The sequence below is a fragment of the Typopeltis vanoorti genome, chromosome 10, assembly GCF_054136105.1.
Source record: "Typopeltis vanoorti isolate ZY-2024b chromosome 10, IOZ_Tvanoo_1.0, whole genome shotgun sequence".
Classification (NCBI taxonomy): domain Eukaryota; kingdom Metazoa; phylum Arthropoda; class Arachnida; order Uropygi; family Thelyphonidae; genus Typopeltis; species Typopeltis vanoorti.
Genome location: NC_143558.1, coordinates 90,699,783 through 90,718,620, shown reverse-complemented (window position 1 = coordinate 90,718,620; position 18,838 = coordinate 90,699,783). Strand labels below are relative to the sequence as shown.

The 18,838-nt window shown below is 32.1% G+C and overlaps 1 protein-coding gene across 2 annotated transcripts in view; it reads left to right on the top strand.

The window, feature by feature from the left end:
- Positions 1–18,838, top strand: part of LOC150102584 (inactive ribosomal protein S6 kinase delta-1) — a 519,967-nt gene that overhangs the window by 141,810 nt on the left and 359,319 nt on the right. For both annotated transcript variants that reach the window (XR_016548936.1, XM_090399211.1), the window contains exon 4: positions 5,117–5,232. Coding sequence is in view for 1 of the 2 variants with exons in the window: in XM_090399211.1 (XP_090255337.1) it covers positions 5,117–5,232 (116 nt within the window). In the remaining variant the exon portion in view is untranslated. The remainder of the gene's footprint in view (positions 1–5,116; positions 5,233–18,838) is intronic.

The window sequence follows — 18,838 nt, the reverse complement described above, 5'->3', positions numbered from 1 at the left end:
TGAACTCGTTTGTGAGCGTAGCGGAAGAATACGCCGTTACGCGCCGTTTATTTGGGAGAGGTAGCATCGCTTGGATCCTAGCATACACTCTTTGGGTGCCACGTGCTTTGTTTACATCTGCTCTCTCTCACTTTTGTGTTTGTGTTTTTTTGTGACTTTTTACTTCAATATAGCTCCCAAATGTAAGGCAGACTCTTCCGATGGCAGTGTGTCGAAGAAAAGGAAAGCTATTGCATTAGAAGTGAAATTAGACATTATTAAAAGTGCAAAAAAGGGAGGGGGGTGCTTAAGGGTCAAAGCTGTATAACTGAGAGGAGACCTCCACATAGTCTTTAAAGGAATGTGGAGAACCGACCAGGGCCTCTGACCTAATGTCCAATCCTCACCTTCTCGTGGTGCACCCTGTTGGGTATCTACTTGGATACTGAATGAACGAGGATGGGCTGGCAATTTGGGATTTAGCTGACCAAATTGTATTCTTATTGGTTAAACCAAAATAAAAAAAAAATGATGGTATGACATGACAAAATTTCATGCCGGCTGAGACGTCGCCCGGTTAAACAAGCCCCCCCCCCCCCCGTTGTTTTTGCCAAGGAACCAGGGCGAACAGCGAAAAGTCAGCTACTGGAACAAATCTGAAAACAAACCTCAACTCAACATCACCAAAGTTAAAGATCAGTACTATCAACGTAAGAAGCCTGAATGGCAAAGAAATGGAGCTAGCTGAGGAATTAGATAAGTACCAGATCGACATAATAGGGGTGACTGAAACAGAAAAGACAAAAACTGATGAGATCTTTCTGAGCAATAAATACAAAATGTTATATTCAGGCAATGACAATCAAGGAAAAGAAGGAGTAGCCATAGTATTCAACACAAAATACGAGGCTGATCTTCTTGAATGTCAGTCAGTCTCAAGTAGAGTAATGTGGGCAAATATCAGAATGGAGAACTGGACAATGAGACTTATTTGTGCCTATGGTCCCACAGAAGGTTCTACTAAGGTAGAAGTGGAGGAATTTTTTGAGGCTTTAGAAAAAGCAACGGGGTGGAAGGGGTGGTGAAGCGCAATACATAGCCTCTCCCACTCAAATGTCAACCTCACCTTCCCGTGGTCCATCCTGTTCTAAAAGTACAAACGAGGCACTGGCGACCGAGTATGGGCGGTATAACCTTAACACCCTAACAGAGTAAATGCTGTTAGATCTGCCTGTCCAGAGGCGTTAGGTAGCAGCCCTACCACTGGACTTACCCAGCGACAGGTTAGTAACCTGCCCTGGGGAAATTCAAAATACTTTCAAGTTTCATGCAAAGAAAAGCCGGACGGACTGTCAGGGAAAAGACCACAACCCAGGAAACGGTAAACGAAATTGGAAAAAGGAACACATAATGAAGATTGCAACATGGAATGTGAGAAGCATTGCACACAAAGAAGAAGAACTTGATAAACAACTAAACCAAGCTAACATAAAGATATGTATAGTAACAGAAACAAAGAAAAAACAAAAAGGTACAAAAGAAACAAACAACTATATACAAATCTACAGTGGGGTAAAAAAAGAAGAAAGAGCAAAAGCAGGTATAATGATTATGGTACATAAATCCCTAAAGAACAATATTGTATATTACAACTATTTGAATGAAAGACTAATAGAAATTAGACTCAAGACATTAAGAGGCCACATAACAATAATTGGTGCATATGCACCAGAAGAGGGAAAAGAAGAAGACAGTAATATATTTTATAAAGAATTACAGAATGCCATAGATAAAACAAACAAAACTGACTATTTACTGCTAGCAGGAGATTTAAATGCCAGAATAGGAAACAAAAAATACAAAACAAACATAGGTAAATTTGGCGAAGATACATGTAATCAAAATGGTCGCAGATTGCGCGATTTTGTCATTTATAATAATATGAGAATAATGAATTCAATGTTTAAACACAAGGAAATACATAAATATACTTGGTCAGCCAGAGGATACAAATCAGTAATTGACTATGTTATCACAAATTTTAAATTAGCGGAGTTAATTTTAGACATAAGAGCATATCGAGGCTTTGAATTAAACTCTGATCATTATATGGTATCAGCAAAACTTCGTTTTAAACCAAAGTGGCTAAAAACACATAGAATTGAAAATTCTTACCAGCCAAGCTACAAAATTTCTTCATTACAGGATCCTCAAGTTAGACTACAGTATCAAAAATGCACAAACTTAAAAACAGAAACCACACATGAATCAAGGGACATAGAAGATGAATGGGAAAATTTGAAACAAATTCTCACAAAAGCAGCAACAGAAACCTTAGGAATAAAGCACAAATGGATTAGAAAAAGAGGACTACGAGACTGGAACAAAGAAATAGAAAATATAATAAAAACCAAAAAGGACAGTTACCAGAAATGGCTAAATTCCAAAACAATAGAAGCAGAAATAGAGATAAATAAAGAAATAGTGCAATTGCAAAACGAGAAGTAAGGAAAAAACATAGAGAAAGATGGAACAATTTCGTAACAGAACTAGAAAAGGATTTATTTAAGCCACAACCCAAAACCTATAAAGTAATAAAATACATGAATAAAGAAATAAAAGAAAAGATAAAAATACAAACAATAGATTTAGAAAAATGGGTGACCTATTTCCAAAATCTCTGGACAGATGAGAACAATGAATTAAAATTTTATAAGACAAAGAATGACCTAATAGAAAATATCACAATGTTAGAACTGAAAAATATAATAAAGAAGGTGAAAAATAGGAAAATGCCAGGAGAAGACGATATAAATATAGAACTATACAAAAATGCAGGTGAAAAATTTAATGAAAGACTTTTGAAATTTTTTAATATGGTTTGGATGTCTGGAAAAACCCCTAACTCTTGGAAAAAAGCACTGGTCATCCCAATCTATAAAAAAGGAAATAAAGACAATTGCAATAATTATAGGGGAATTAGCCTGCTGAATACAGGATATTAAATATATGCAGGAATATTAAAAGAGAAACTAAGCAGCATTGTAGAAAACAAATTACTAGAAGAACAAAATGGCTTCCGAAAAGGCCGATCCTGCATAGATCCAATTTTTACTTTAAAATTATTAATAGAAAAGAGAAGAGAATTTCAAAAAGAAACACGTGGCGTTTATTGATTATGAAAAAGCTTTTGACAAAATTAGTCGACAAAAATTGTTTAAAATATTAACCGATTTAAACATACCAAACCAACTTTTACAATCTATTCAAGAAATATATACAGGAAATAAAATAGCAGTTAAATTAGAACACACCTCAGAATGGAAAGATATATCAAGAGGAGTACGACAAGGATGTACCCTCTCACCTCTGCTTTTCAATATATATATATAAATGAAATATTAACAATCTGGAAACAGCATAATCCATTTGGTATACAAATGACCCCGCAAATGAAGAGAGATACGCTACTATTTGCAGATGATCAAATAGTATTAGCTACATCAGAAGATGACTTACAAAGATCATTAAAATCATTAAATGATATCTCAAAGCAATATAATATGACAATATCCAAAGAAAAAACAAAAATAATGGCATTCAAAGGAGAAAACCCAATAAGAAGTAAAATAGTGATAGATAATAAAATACTAGAACAAGTAAACACTTTCAGATACTTGGGATGTGATCTATCATACGAAGAAGAAAAAGACATAGACACTAAAATATCAAACTTTGTCAAAGTAAATGGCATAATAAACAGTATATTTAAGCCATCCCTGGTACAAAAACACACTAGAATCAGACTATATAATGTCTTGTCAAAACCAACTCTACTATACGGAAGCGAAACATGGACCATGAAAAGGAAAGATGAAAAACGAATTCAAACAGCAGAAATGAAGTTCCTCAGAAAAACAGCTGGATATACCAAGTGGGACCACAAAACAAATGAAGAAATCTTACAATCCCTAAAAATCAAACCAATTAATTACTACATAAGACAGTATAAATAAAAATGGCTAGAACATTTAAATCGAATGGACAACAGCAGACTACCAAAAATATTATACAGATACAAAATAAGTGGAAAAAGAAGAATCGGAAGACCAAGAAAGAGATGGCATGAGACCAGAACAGGCCACATGGCCTATATTCCATGTTAGGAAGAAGAAGAAGAGAAAAAGCAACTGACACAATGAAAAAGGAAAACTTGGTCCTTGTTGGGGATCTAAATAGCAGAGTAGGAAATGATTATCAGACATACAAAAATATTTTGGGAAAATTTGGAGAAAAGAGCAAAGCTAATAATAATGGCAAATATCTGTTGGATTTCTGCTCAGGACATGGACTGGTTATTACTAACACCATGTTCCAACATAAAAATGTGCACAAATTCACATGGAAAGAAGAGGCAAGGAATAAGAAAAGTCTCATTGACTATGTTATTGTTGATAGTGATGTTTTCTCCCTGGTGCAGGACACCAGAGTGTACAGAGGATTTGAAATTGGAAGTGATCACTATTTAGTCTTGAGCTGGATAAAATTGAATTTCATATTGAAAAGAATAACATTTAAGAAAGTTTTAAAGCGAATAAAAGTTGAGCAGCTCTCAGATGTGAACTGTAGACTAAAATACACAAAGATTATTGAAGAAGAAATGAAAGAGTTTGAGAACAGGAATCAAACCTTGGAGATTCAGTGGCATACTCTGAAGAAAATATTGATTGATTCTGCCAGAGAGGCATGTGGTGAGGTTGTCTGCAAGGATAAAAAATCAGAACTCCCTGGTGGACACAGGAAGTTAAAGAGGCAGTGAAGGAAAAGAAGAAAGCATAACAAAATTTGTTAGATCCTACTTCTATATATATTTATTTTCTAATAAATTAATTGATACACGATGTTCATGATTAAACAATAAAGTTTACTGACATTCAAAAATAAATAGTAAAGTGAATTATTTTTAAAGGATTGGCCAAATTAAACCCCACAGATGAATTGCTTTTATTTATTTATTTATTTATTTTTTATTTTTATACAAAATTTCATTTCAGCATGACTGTGTTTTCTGTATTCATGCTTACAGTCTACTAATTTGAACACTGCTTTTAAGTTAATGAGGTTATTTTTATTACAGGGAGATTTGATGATGATGTAATTGAAGAAAGACGAAAAAGTGCTCTTGTTCTTCTTGAGTTTGCTGCACAAGATCCTGCACTGTTTACTAGCCAGTGTTTTATGAAATTTTTTGAGGTATTGCAATTAGAGATTTATAAATATATAAATATATGCTATGTTGAGTAAACTATATGTTAATAAGGCTGTGGGACTTGATAATATATCACCATGTATTCTGAAGGAATGTGCCAGGGAATTGACACCTGCCTTGACATATTTTTTTAATACGAGTCTTGCACTTGGTCAAGTTCCTAAGGAGTGGAAGGAGGGCAAGATTGTGACACTTCATAAAGGAGGTGATCGAACTCAAGGATCAAACTATAGGCCTATCTGTGTGTCAGGTATTGTGGTTAAGTTGTTGGAGAAGCTTGTGAGAACTAGGATCCAGAGTTGGGTTGACAACAACGGTATTATCTTTGATGGACAGCATGGATTTGCTAAAGGGAGGTCATGTTTTAGTAATCTAATTACTTATTACAATAAAGTGACTGCTTCCTTGGATAGAGGAGAAGGATACACAGTAATATACTTGGATTTCACAAAGGCTTTTGATAGAGAGTACCTCATGATAAATTGATAGTGAAACTAGAGCAGATGGGGTTGGATATTAGATTAGTGCATTGGATTGGAGACTGGCTATCTGATAGGTATCAACAAGTTGTGCATGGGGGAGCGATATCCAGGAAATGGAAAGTCACTAGTGGAGTGCCTGTTTTAGGGCCATTACTGTTTAACTTGTATATTAATGATATTGGAGAAGATTTGGATGGAGATATTCAGTTGTTTGCAGATGATGCAAAGTTGGGATGAACCATAAAGAGTGGTGAAAATGTTGTGGCCTTACAAGAAAACTTGAATAAATTGAGTGATTGGGCATGGAAATGGGGGATGTGAGTTCAATGTTGTAAAAATATTTCTGATTGTGCCTTGCATTGTTCAGCATGTTGTGCATGTTTATGTATTTGCATGTGCACATTTGTCTAACAGTTGCAGGATGTATTCAGATAAGTTGATACTTGGGTTTATATTTAGATTTTTTGGACCTAATGCCATTTCCAAGGATTCCCAAAATTTTCCCTTAGTTATGTCATAGCAATAGTGTAATATTTCATATTTATCCCATAACGCTTGATGTCTCATTGCCAAAGCATCTTGTGGGTCAGCTGAAGAGAGCACATGTGATGACAAAGTGAATCCTTACTCCTATAGTATTCAATAACTCGGACTAATTCTTCAATAAGTTTTAAAAGCGGTATACCGTGAGTAGACATATCGATACAAAATTAATAACGGAAAGAACTCACGTACAAAGATTATTTAATAGTATAATTTTCACCTGTGTGTCACAGGCATCTTCAGTACATTAAGCTCAAATTATACAATAACTGACAATTCCAAAAAGCGCCACCTAAGTAGCTGGTGTAAGATAACTAAAAAGGTCAATTAAGTTCCTAGGAAAGATTAGCTGATTTGTTATAACAATGTAATTAATGTCTATCTAATAGTTATAAGAATTGCTTCATTAAGAGAACTTCGAGTAGTTTTAATATGTCTTCCTCTTCAAACACAGAAGAAATAACGTGCATTACTATCCCTTATGTACAAGGCATCAGTGAACGTATAGCAAAAGTTTTAAATACTTTTGTTGCCTTTCGACCGTTTAGAAAAATCTCCACCCTTCTCACTTCTCCTAAGGACAAGCTTCCACATTATAATCATCCAGGTGTCTACCAGATTCCATGCTCTTGTGGATTATCTTATTTCAGACAAACGGGAAGATCTGCCTCTATTCGGCTAGAAGAACACCAATCTTATATTGAATACTTTAAACCTAAAAAGTATGGTCTTGCAGAACATGCCATCTTCATTAGACACAGAGTTCATTGGAGAAAGACAAGAGTTCTTCACAAAAGTCAGTTTCTCATGGAATGCCTTTATAAAGAAACATGTGAAACTCTACTTAATTTCTCCTAACTTAAACAGATCTGACGGCTTACATCTATCCCCTTTATGGGAGATAGTACTTTACAAATCAGCTAATCTTTCCTAAGTTTTTATTGTATTTTTTTTTTTTTTTTTTTAGGAAATTTATTGACCTTTTTAGTTATCTTACACCAGCTACTTAGGTGGCGCTTTTTGGAATTGTCAGTTATTGTTTAATTTGAGCTTAATCTACGAAAGATGCCTGTGACACACAGGTGAAAATTATACTATTAAATAATCTTTGTACGTGAGTTTTTTCCATTATTAATTTTGTATCGAATTCTTCAATGCATTGCACTGTCTTTCCAAGTGAGATGACCTGCATTCACTTCATAGCTGATAGATACCATGGATATTTTGGTAAACCCTCGACATAGTGGGTTATGTCAAGGTTTTGTGGATCGGAATTTGTGGATCATCTTAATAACGAAGGTAAATACTGATTTAATTTTATGTTCTTTAAGTGTTTTTGCCAGTTTTATGGAAATCGAGCTAATATATGGAAGTGTGATGAAGCTTCTGTTTTCCTCTTCATTGGAAATATCTTTGATCTTGTGTTTGATAAGTACACTAGAAATAATGTGGTCAATATAGCCATGTTGAAGGAAGGTGTTTTTTAAATGTTGGAGTTGTTTAGTTAGTTCATCCTTGTCATTAATCAGTTGGTGGGCTCTTGCTCCTGGTGTGGAAATAGCACATACTTTTCGAGGTCTATGTCTATGATGGGAAGAGGCATGTTGATGTCTATCAGTTGTGTGTAGGCTTTTGAAATATATTCTTTTAATTTACACAATTCCTTAGTTAGTCAAAGATCCAGAAATGAGAGTGAACCATTAGGTTCTAATTCATAGGTGAATTTTATGTTAGGATATTGATGATTGAGGTACTCATGAAAAAGCAGAAGTAGAGGTTCTAGACTAAGAATATATTGTCAGTATATATTTTCCATAGTTTTGGTTTATGATGCTATTTTACTAATTTCACTTTTGACTGTTCATGTTCTGTGCAACCTTTCCTGTAATTTTATTTATATGTAGATACTGCATTGTTTAACTTCCTTTTTGTACATATATAATGTTTTCTATTTGTCTTTGACTGTTTATGTACTGCTGTAACTTTTGACTTTGTTTATTGCTGTAACCTTTGCAGTAATTTTAATCATATGTAGATACTGCATTGTTAAACTTAATTTTCATGCATATTGCTTAGTAATTTCTCTTTGACTATTTATATATTGCTGTAACCTTTGTTGTACTTTTATTTATCTGTATATACTGCATTGCTTGGTTTTTGTACATGTATATTGTTTATTAGTTTTTCTTTGACTATTTATGTATTGCTGTATACTTTGACCTTGTGTACTGCTGTAACTTTTGATGTGTATTGCTGTATTTTCTTTTCTATGTTAAAGATACCAAGCAATTTTAAACCTGGTCTTGCACTACCTGTGGGATCAGCTAGTCTTGCATAAATTGCAGGCGCAAACTTGACATTTTGTCTGTTTGCTTACTTGGAAAAAATGGAGTAAAACCAGGTTTAAAATTGCTTGGTATCTTTAACATAACTATACCCAAGTTAAAAATACTTTCTATTTCTTTTCTATGGTGCAGTATGACCTTTGTGTAAAAAATTGGGTATTTTTTTACACACTAGGAGCAAGAGCCCACCAACTGATTACTGATAAGGATGAGCTAGCTACACAAGTCCAACATTGAAAAAAAAAAACCCACTTTCCTTCAAAATGATTATAATGACTACATTATTCATTCTTTTAGAGAAACTTGTGCCATAGTTATATTACTTATTTACACAAAAACTCGAGGTATTGGTTAACACTATTTATTTGATTAAAAGGCCAAATATTTCAATCTGAAACTTACAGACCATCTTTCTTGGCAGTGACAGTTGATTACAAGGTAGAGTGCAAACAATGGGTTGATTTGAAACAGAAAAAGCTGTGTGATATCATACTTACAACAGCGTAATGTTATAACTGAGGAAACATAGTAATCAGAACTGTAAAAAAAATTAATGTTGTGTTATTCTAATAAGACTTTCCATATTTCAGATGAAGATAGGCAGTCATTCCAATTCAATTTCAGGCAATGAAACAAGGCCTCTGCATTCTCTTTAAATAAACGTTCAAATTTGTACCAACATCAGTGTATTTTGTAGACACGTTTCAGACCAAACAATATTGTGGTCTGTATGTATTTCATGTTGAGCCAAATATACGATTGATCTTCTTGTATTCTCTTTTCTATTGAGCATCTGGTTTGTCCAAAGTAGGATAAATGGCAGTCACAAGGAACTTTGTATACATCGGGGTGAGACATTGGTGAGCATTTATCTTTTGAAGAGGGGTAACACGCTGCTAGTTTATTCATGTTGAGTTCCAATTCCAACCATTTCAAGCGTTTCAGAACTGATTTCAAGAATTCTAAAGAAATACAATTTAGTAGCTTCTTTTATACCTATCAATAAATTATCAATGTGTTTCCCCTCTTTAAAAAATAAATGCTCATTGAGGTCTCTCCCTGATGTGCACAAAGTTCCTTGTGACTACCATCTATTCTACTTTGGACAAACTGGATGCTCAATAGAAAAGAGAATACAAGAACATCAGTCATATGTTTGCAACAGGAAATCTGATAAATCTGGCTTGGCTCAACATGGAATAGACACAGACCATAATATTGTATGGTCTGAAACGTGCCTACTACATCATTTTTGGTACAAATTTGAACATTTGTTTAAAGAGAGTGCTGAGGCCTTGCTTCATTGCCCAAACTTTAATTGGAATGAACTGCCTATCTTTATTTAAAATATGGGAAAGTCTTATTAGAATAACACATCATTTATAATTTTTTTTTTATATATAGTTATGATTAACCTATGTTTTCTCAGTTATAACATTACATTGTTGTAAGTATAACATCAACTCTTTCTGTTTCACATCAGTCCATTCTTTGCAGTTTTACCTTGTAATCAACTGTCACCAGAGATGGTCTGTAAGTTTTAGACCAAAATATCTGGTCCTTTTAACAAATAAATAGTGTTACCTATTGCCTCATGTCAGGGCCGTTTCTACATTTTGTGGAGCCCTGTGCGAAATGGAAAAGTGGGCCCCTGAAAGTTAGTAACGTTTATGGAAATTTTAAATGGAAGAAAATCTTGTTAATTAATTAATTAAACCAAATATGAAAAATATATATGCTCATAAATAAGTATACTCTTTAGCATCAATTTAAATAAAGGGAAAATATTAGTTAAAAAATAAATGTGTTTGTATGTACATGATATATTATTTTATTATGTAAGTACATAATAAAATTATCATATAAATACGCCAGAACAATGCTTTATTTAATAATATAAATAATAATATAAAAATATAAAATTTTTTAAAAATTTTTACTATAAAGAATGAAATATATCTATAACAACTTATAAGATTTAAAAGAAATCTTAATATATTAAATTTTATTTAACCTAATGTGCTTATCAATAAAATCATTTATAACGCTATCAAAATTCAAATTTTTTGCAATTTCATGCTCTATCCAAATATAGTAATATTTGGATAACTATCCGGAAAATTATTTGCAATTATGAAATTTAACATATTAATTGGTGCATCTTCTGGAACAATATTTCTAAAAATAATTAATTCATTGTAAAATTCAGATTCATCAATATCTGTATTTAATTTTTGATACAGCTGTTTGCAGCAAAATTTTAATTCATTTTCTGTCATTTTTCTTATTAATTTCATATCATAAAGAAATCCAAATGATTTTTCGTGAATTTCATACAATTCAAATCTTTTTTTGACAGATTGCAGAGCATTATCTAAAATTACAAAAAAGAAATTTATCCTAAAATTATCTTTGTTATCGCCTGTGTGTGATTCATCAGGTGTTTCATAATCAAAAAATACTTTTCTTCTACTTATTCGACTTTCTTTAAATTTAATTTCTATTTCTAATAGATTTGACAGTTCTTTAGCAGTCTCAAAACAGCTATCAAATCCTGATATTCTCTGTACTGCACTAACTCTTTAATATGCTTAGTTGCTATGTCTATGGGAATTTTTCATTTTGTAATACTTTACTTACTAAATTAACTTTTGACAAAAGCTCATACCAAATTACAAGGCTTAGTATAAACTCAAATGAATCTATTTGTTCATATATTGAAACCACTTCTACTTTGATAGTATTATCTGATGCAGTTTTAGATAATTCTTTTAGTGCATTTAAAAATTATGGAATTTGAAAACGTACAGCTCTAACTGATTCTATTCTACATTCCCATCTTATATCACATAACAGTTTTGGAGTTAATTGTTTAACAAATTTCTTTAATATGTCCCAACATGAAGTTGAGGCAGCAAATAATGTATATATTTTTTGTATAACATTAAAAAAATTTATTGCTATAATTGATGATTTTGCAACATCCTCTAAAATCAAATTTAAATTATGACAGGCGCAAGGAGTATAAAATGCCTTTTCGTTTTCATTTAAAATATAAGCACAGACTGCTTTATATACTTCTTTCATATTCGCTCCGTTATCATATCCTTGCCCTCTACAATCTGACAATTTAAGATTTAATTTATTCAAAAATGATTTTATATTTTCATATATACCTTTACCAATAGTGTCATTAGTTGTTAAAAACATCAAAAAGTGTTCACGAATTTCAATATCTGCTTCAAATATATGTAAAAATCTAAAAATTACTGAAATTTGCTCCTGATGTCTAACATCAGGAGTACAATCGAGAATTATTGAATAGTACTTTGCCTGTCGTATCATATTTACAATATTTTGTTGAATTTTGGTTCCCATATCAACAATTAATTCATTTTGCACAATGGGTGATAGATATGAATTTTGTTTATTACGTATAATTTTTTTCCCTGAACATTGCATTAAATGATCTTTTAAAAGTATTATCAAATTCTGCAATTAATTCTATGATTCCTAAAAAATTACCATTATGGGCTGTGTACAGAGTATCAAAATTACCTCTAAAAGCTAAATTATGTTCGGATAAATAAAGAATTGCTGCTACTATTCGTCTTAAAACATTTCTTAACTATTCTGTTTCAAATTTTATGACATTTTGATTTGCCTGATCAATTGTATTGTGATTTTTAAATTACATTCCATTTGTGTCCATGAATACATGCATTTCACGTACACTGGATTTCGTTCGTGCGACTTTAATCTTTCACTTACATGTCGCTAGCCAGAAAATCTATTATTAGATAAAAAATTATCATCAGAAGAAAATAATTTGCAACAAAAACAAAAAATAGAGTTGGAAGAGTTGGAATATACAAGCCATCTTCTGTTTTGCTTATCTCCATTTGCAATTGTCCTAACATAGTAAGCTGTGGAAAAACACCTCTTGTTGTCATCTTTTGAAAAATCATTTTCAGTCGGAGGAGACGGTGGTCCACGTTGTACAATTTGTGTTAGTGTTGCGTTGTTCAAAATTTTGGGCCATGTTGCTGGATCATCAATAGTAAATAGTTCACTTTCCTCTGGTGTCTCAGTTTTAGGATCTTCAATACTCATTGTTTGACCAAACGCGTCATGTTTTCCGCTTCCTTTGAGAATTTCAGAACTTTCATTATTAATTAACGTTGAAGCCGAAGAACTGTTTGTAGTTATTTCAGAAGTCCCGTTATCAAGTGATATATCTGAACAAATATATGAGTTCGACTTCATAAATTTAAACAGTGAATTTCTTTGACGTTCCTCAGCCGCTTCTTTTTCTTGTTTTCGCTTTTGTTTTTCATGCCCACTCAGGTATTTTCTTCCATAATAATCTCTCTCATGACTAGTCATACTCTAGAATTAAATACGATAGATTTAATTATAAAATAAGTTAATAAATTAAAACAAAATTACTTACATGATAAATAAAATATATCTAAAATAGATCTCTCGGGGGACCCTGTAACCCCTAAAGAGCACGTCCCCTGGGTGGTGGATAGGGGAGCCCACCATGTGTGTGTGTGTGTGTGTGCATGCGTGCATGTGTATATGGTGGGATGGTCCGAATATACTGAATAAGGCCTCGTGGACCAACAGGGCCATAAGGGGCAATCATCTTGATTGTAAGGGAAGTGGCACTCCCGTGGACCCCTAGCTGGATCTATCCCCTCTCCTTCTACTACTTTGAGGAAGATCCACTTACTTTAATCTTTCCTATAAGGCCTTATTAGCCAACTCTTCTTATTTTATGACCCCTATGCTATTAGAGTACTCGAGGGCCATGGGGTCTTTTCATTTCTGGCCTTACAACTATGCCCTCTCTATAAACCTTACTGTAATTCTTCTATAATCTATTCTTTCCAACTTCAATATACCCTATTCCTCCTATGGGTTTAAATTCGAAGAAGGCTAGTTCAGAAGCCTTAAGGTAGCAGCCCTACCACTGAATTATTCCATCATCAGGCTAGTCCCCTGACATGGAGAACATAACTCTATTAGTAAGCTGACAGAAAAAGATAATCAGATTGAATCTATGGGAAACGACCCTGGAATGGAAAAGGTAAAACAAAAATGGAAACGACAAAATATAATACACATAGCAAACTGGAATGTAAGAGGAATAGCATATAAATAAATAGAATTAGACCAATTATTAAATGAAAGAAATTTTAAAATAGCAGTAATCACTGAAACAAAAAAGAAATTAAAAGGAACCATGAGAACTGAAAATTTTAATGTGATATACAGTGGAGTTGACAGAGACCAAAGAGCACAATCAGGAGTCATGATTTGGATTCATAACTCCCTTTCAAAACAGTTAAAACATTATCAATTATGGAATGAAAGAATAATAGAAGCTAGAATAAAAATAGATAGAGGCTATTTAACAATAATTGGTTTATATGCCCCAGAAGAGGGAAGAGAACAAGATATTGATTTTTATAATCAGCTGCAAAACATATATAATAAAATAAATAAAAATGATTACATAATTTTAGCAGGAGACTTAAATGCAAGAATTGGAAACACGAAAATTAATAATAATATAGGAATACATGGAGAACATACTCTAAACAGAAATAGTAAAAAATTGATTGACTTTGTAGTTTATAATAACCTAAAAATAATGAATTCCTTCTATAAACATAAAGACATACATAAATATACTTGGGCAGCAAGAGGATGGAAATCAATATTAGATTACTTTATACTAAATGAAAAGACATCAAAATTTTCACTAGATGTTAGAGTTCACAGAGGATATGAAATAAACAGTGACCACTTCCTTGTTAAAATAAAATTAAGATTACCACCTAAGTGGCTAAAAGTAACAAGAACAGAAAGAAAAATTGAAACATTTGTTTATAAAACTAGACTATTGAATGACCCAAATGTACAATGGCTGTATGAACAAAGAATTAACCAATAGCTAGACAAAATAAAACAAAATGAAGAAATAGAAATAGAATGACTTAATATAAAAATGATACTAAATGCAGCAGCAAATGAAAGCTTAGGAAAGACCAAAAAATTCAATAAAAGGAAAAAAACTGAAGATCTGGGATGATACAATGAAAGAAATAATCAAAAAGAAAAAAGAAGCCTATCACAAATGGTTAAGCAGTAAAAGATTAGAAGATGAAATAGCATATAAAAGAATAAGAGCCATAGCTAAAAGAGAAGTCAGAAAAAGACATAGAGAATCATGAAACAAATTTGTTTCTAATTTAGAACATGATTTATATAAAATAAGACCCAATCTATATAAAATTTTGAAACATTAAGTGCAGATACCAAAGAAAACATAAAATTAAACACTGAATTGAAATTAGAAGAATTTCTAAATTACTACACAGAATTGTGGACAGACAAATATTTTAAAAAAGACAACTGGCAAACAATTAATGAAAATGAAAAGGAAATAACTAAAGAAGAATTAGAAATCAGCCTGAAAGAAACAAGAAACGGAAAATCACCTGGAGAAGATAAACTAGTTTTAGAACTATATAAATATGCAGGAACTAGATTCAAAGAAAGACTCTTATTATTTTTAAATAAAATTTATTCAACTGGTATCCCCCCAATAGAATGGAAAAAAGCAATTGTGATTCCTATCTTTAAAAAAGATAATAGAGATGACCCTAAAAACTATAGAGGTATCAGTATACTAAATTCCTGTTACAAAATATATAGCAGAATCCTAAATAGCAAAGTAATGAAATATTCAGAAAACTTTATTTTAGAAGTACAGAATGGATTTAGAAAAGGACGATCATGTATAGACCCGGCCTTTTGCCTAAAATTAGTAATAGAGAAAAGAGAATACAATTTAGAAACACATATTGCATTTATTGACTTTGAAAAAGCATTTGACAAAGTTAAAAGAAACATATTATTTAACATATTAAAAGAAAGACAAATACCAAATAATATCCTAAAAGCTATCACAAGTATATATGAAAATAATCAAATACAAATAAGATTAAATCACGAGCTGTCATATACGAGAGAGATAAACCAAGGGGTCTGACAGGGATGTCCCCTCTCAGCAACTCTTTTTAATATCTACTTAAATGAAATAATAAAATGGAATAAAAATTTACATCAAGGAATTAAACTTTCTCCTACAGTAAACTTAAACACTCTCCTCTTTGCCGACGCCCAAATAATAATTACAAATTCTGAAGATAAACTACAGAAAGCTATTTTAGATCTAAATGAGATATCCAAAAATTATGGTATGATAATATCAACAGAAAAATCAAAAACTATGGCCTTTAAAGGACAAGATCCAGCAAGAACTAAAATAGTAATAGATAACAAGATCTTAGAACAGGTGAATTCATTTAACTACCTAGGATGTACGATCACATATGAAAATGAAAAAGATATAAACGTAAAAATCGCAAAATATTTAAAAATAACAGGTGTAATTAACTCTATATTTAAACCAAACCTAGTTCAAAAACAAACCAGGCTAAAAGTATACAATACATTAGCCCTACCAGTCTTAATGTATGGAAGCGAAATGTGGACAATAAAACAAAAAGACAAAGATTAACAACAGCAGAAATGAAATTTATGAGAAAAACTGCAAAGTATACCCTATTTGATCAGAAAAGAAATGAAGAAATTATGAAAGAATTAAACCAAGAACCAGTAATAGAAAAAATTAAAAAATATAAACATAAATGGATGGAACACGTTCAAAGAATGAAAACAGAAAGATTACCAAAACAAGCCTTAAAATACAAGCCATTAGGAAAAAGAAAACCAGGACGTCCTCTTAAACGATTCAATGATTACTTCTAAGGCCGAACAGGCCATGCTAGGCCTAAATCCTTGATATGCATGATGATGATCTAAAATAGATAATATTAGAAAATAAATAAATCTAATATAGATTGAAAACTGCTATCGAAGAAAAATTCTGATGTCGGATAACCTAAAACCAGTTTGCAAAATATATTTTTTAAGATGTTTTGCAAGTAATGTCACAGAAAAATTGCCATGACATTACGTGTATATACTTACTTGTTCATAAAATCATAAACTAATATCAAAAACACTCCTTAAAATTATTAAAAATGCGTGTTTTAAAATGAATTTTTCCCTATTTAACACTATGTTGTACGATGTTATTATTTATTTTAGAGTAGTTTCAAATACTACCGCTCTACCTCTACGATCTTAAAATTTATTCAATATGCCAGTTACTGTTTATCCTAATGTTATTTCATCGAGTATCTCATGGCTCCAGCCATGAGATACTGGGCAAGCAGTAGTGAGGTGCAGTGCCAATGAAAGAATGACGTGCCATTATAAGTTTAATTTGAATGTATTTTCATGACAAATTCGGTGTTTATTTTATGAAGAAAATACATAAAAACTGTGCGGTGGCACGATTCCTGTGCCACCGCACAGTTCACACACCCATGAATATTTCAAATCAAAAATATTTCTAATGAAGAGGAAAACAAAGTCTTCATCATACTTCCATATATTAGCTCAATTTCCATAACATTGGCAAAAACACTTAAAGAACACAAAATGAAATCAGTATTCACCCCCTTTATTAAGAACTGGAATTCGCTATTCTGATACACAAAACTGTGACATAGTTCACTTGCATATCCATAGTGTCTATCAGCTATGGAGCGAATGCAGGTCATCTTACTATGGACAGACAAAAAATCTTCTGAGCGATGATTTGAAGAACGCATTCGAGATATTGAATACTGTAGGAGTTCCTCACATGTGCTCTCTTCAGCTGACCCATAAGATGCTTTGGCAATGATACATCAAACATTATGTGATAAATCTGAACTATTACACTATGCTATGATATAGCTGAGAGAAAAATTGGGGAATCCTTGGAAATGGCAGATCCAAAACATCTAAATGTAAACCCAATTATGAACTTGTCTGAATACATCTTACATTTGTTAGACAAACATGTATATGCAAATGCATAAACATGTACCTGTTGAACAATGCAAGGTACAGTCAAATATTTTTAAAAAGTCAGTCTCTTTGTATAACTACATAGTAGTTTTCACCGTTGTTTGTCTGCTAGTTTGTGTGTTTACACGTCCAGAAATCCTACATAATTAAGATGAAATATCATGTTTTTAATTTAAATAATTGTCATCTTATTCTGGTTTTCTACCTTATAAACTCTTACTTATATATATGTGTATGCTATATATAAATAAATATGCTAACACCATTTATTCTTATAGGGAATAGGTAAGGGCATATTAGTCCTAACTTTTAGAGCCTGAGAGAGGAAGTCAATTCCACTGCTAGCTAATCAGTGATACACTTAGGCCAGCTGTATCTATAATTTCAAATGGCATACAGTGAAGAGACAACAAATTAGTGCCACCATACAGTTCACCCCTAACGTTATATATTATTGTCTGAAAAGTTTGAGTCCAATAGCTAATTTTCTTCAGTTCAGAGGATGAAAAACCTGAATATCTAGGAGAAAAAGCCTGCTTTCCCCTGCCCAAAGAACAACTAACTCAGGAACCGGTTGAAGAAAAGTTTAGAATAAGTTCCTCTAGTCTACAATTGGAATCAAATATAGGCATTTCATTGTGCTGCATAGCCCAAATAATGTGAATACTACTTCCACAGGACTGCATAGGACACAAATATATATATATATAGCAAGTTTTTTACCTTGGTTATGTTATATATTAAATATCACTATCCTTGGTAAATACCAAGGATAGTGATCAAAGCTTATTCCACCTTTACCACGAGTTGCCTGAACTTGCACTACGTGCGGAGTCGCACTGACTTGCACTACTTGCAGGTGCAAACTTGACTTATTGGTCTGTTTGCTTTCTTGGGAATTAGGATTAAAACCAAGTTTTATTTAAAATTGCTTGGTATCTTTAATATATATATAACTATATAATATTGTATTTTTGTATATTCTATTTTGTGATTTCATATTATGTGTATATACTGCATATTAGTAGGAAAAGTATCATATTTTTCTGTGTATAAGACGAACCTTACTTTTTCTAACCCAAAATTAAGAAATCGATATTTTAAACATAAAACAGAATAAATTTAATATTTTTTTAAATATTCAAAGTATATTTAGTAATTAGGTAATATTTTTAAGATACATACTAAGATGCATTTATAGGGATGCATTTAAGATGCAT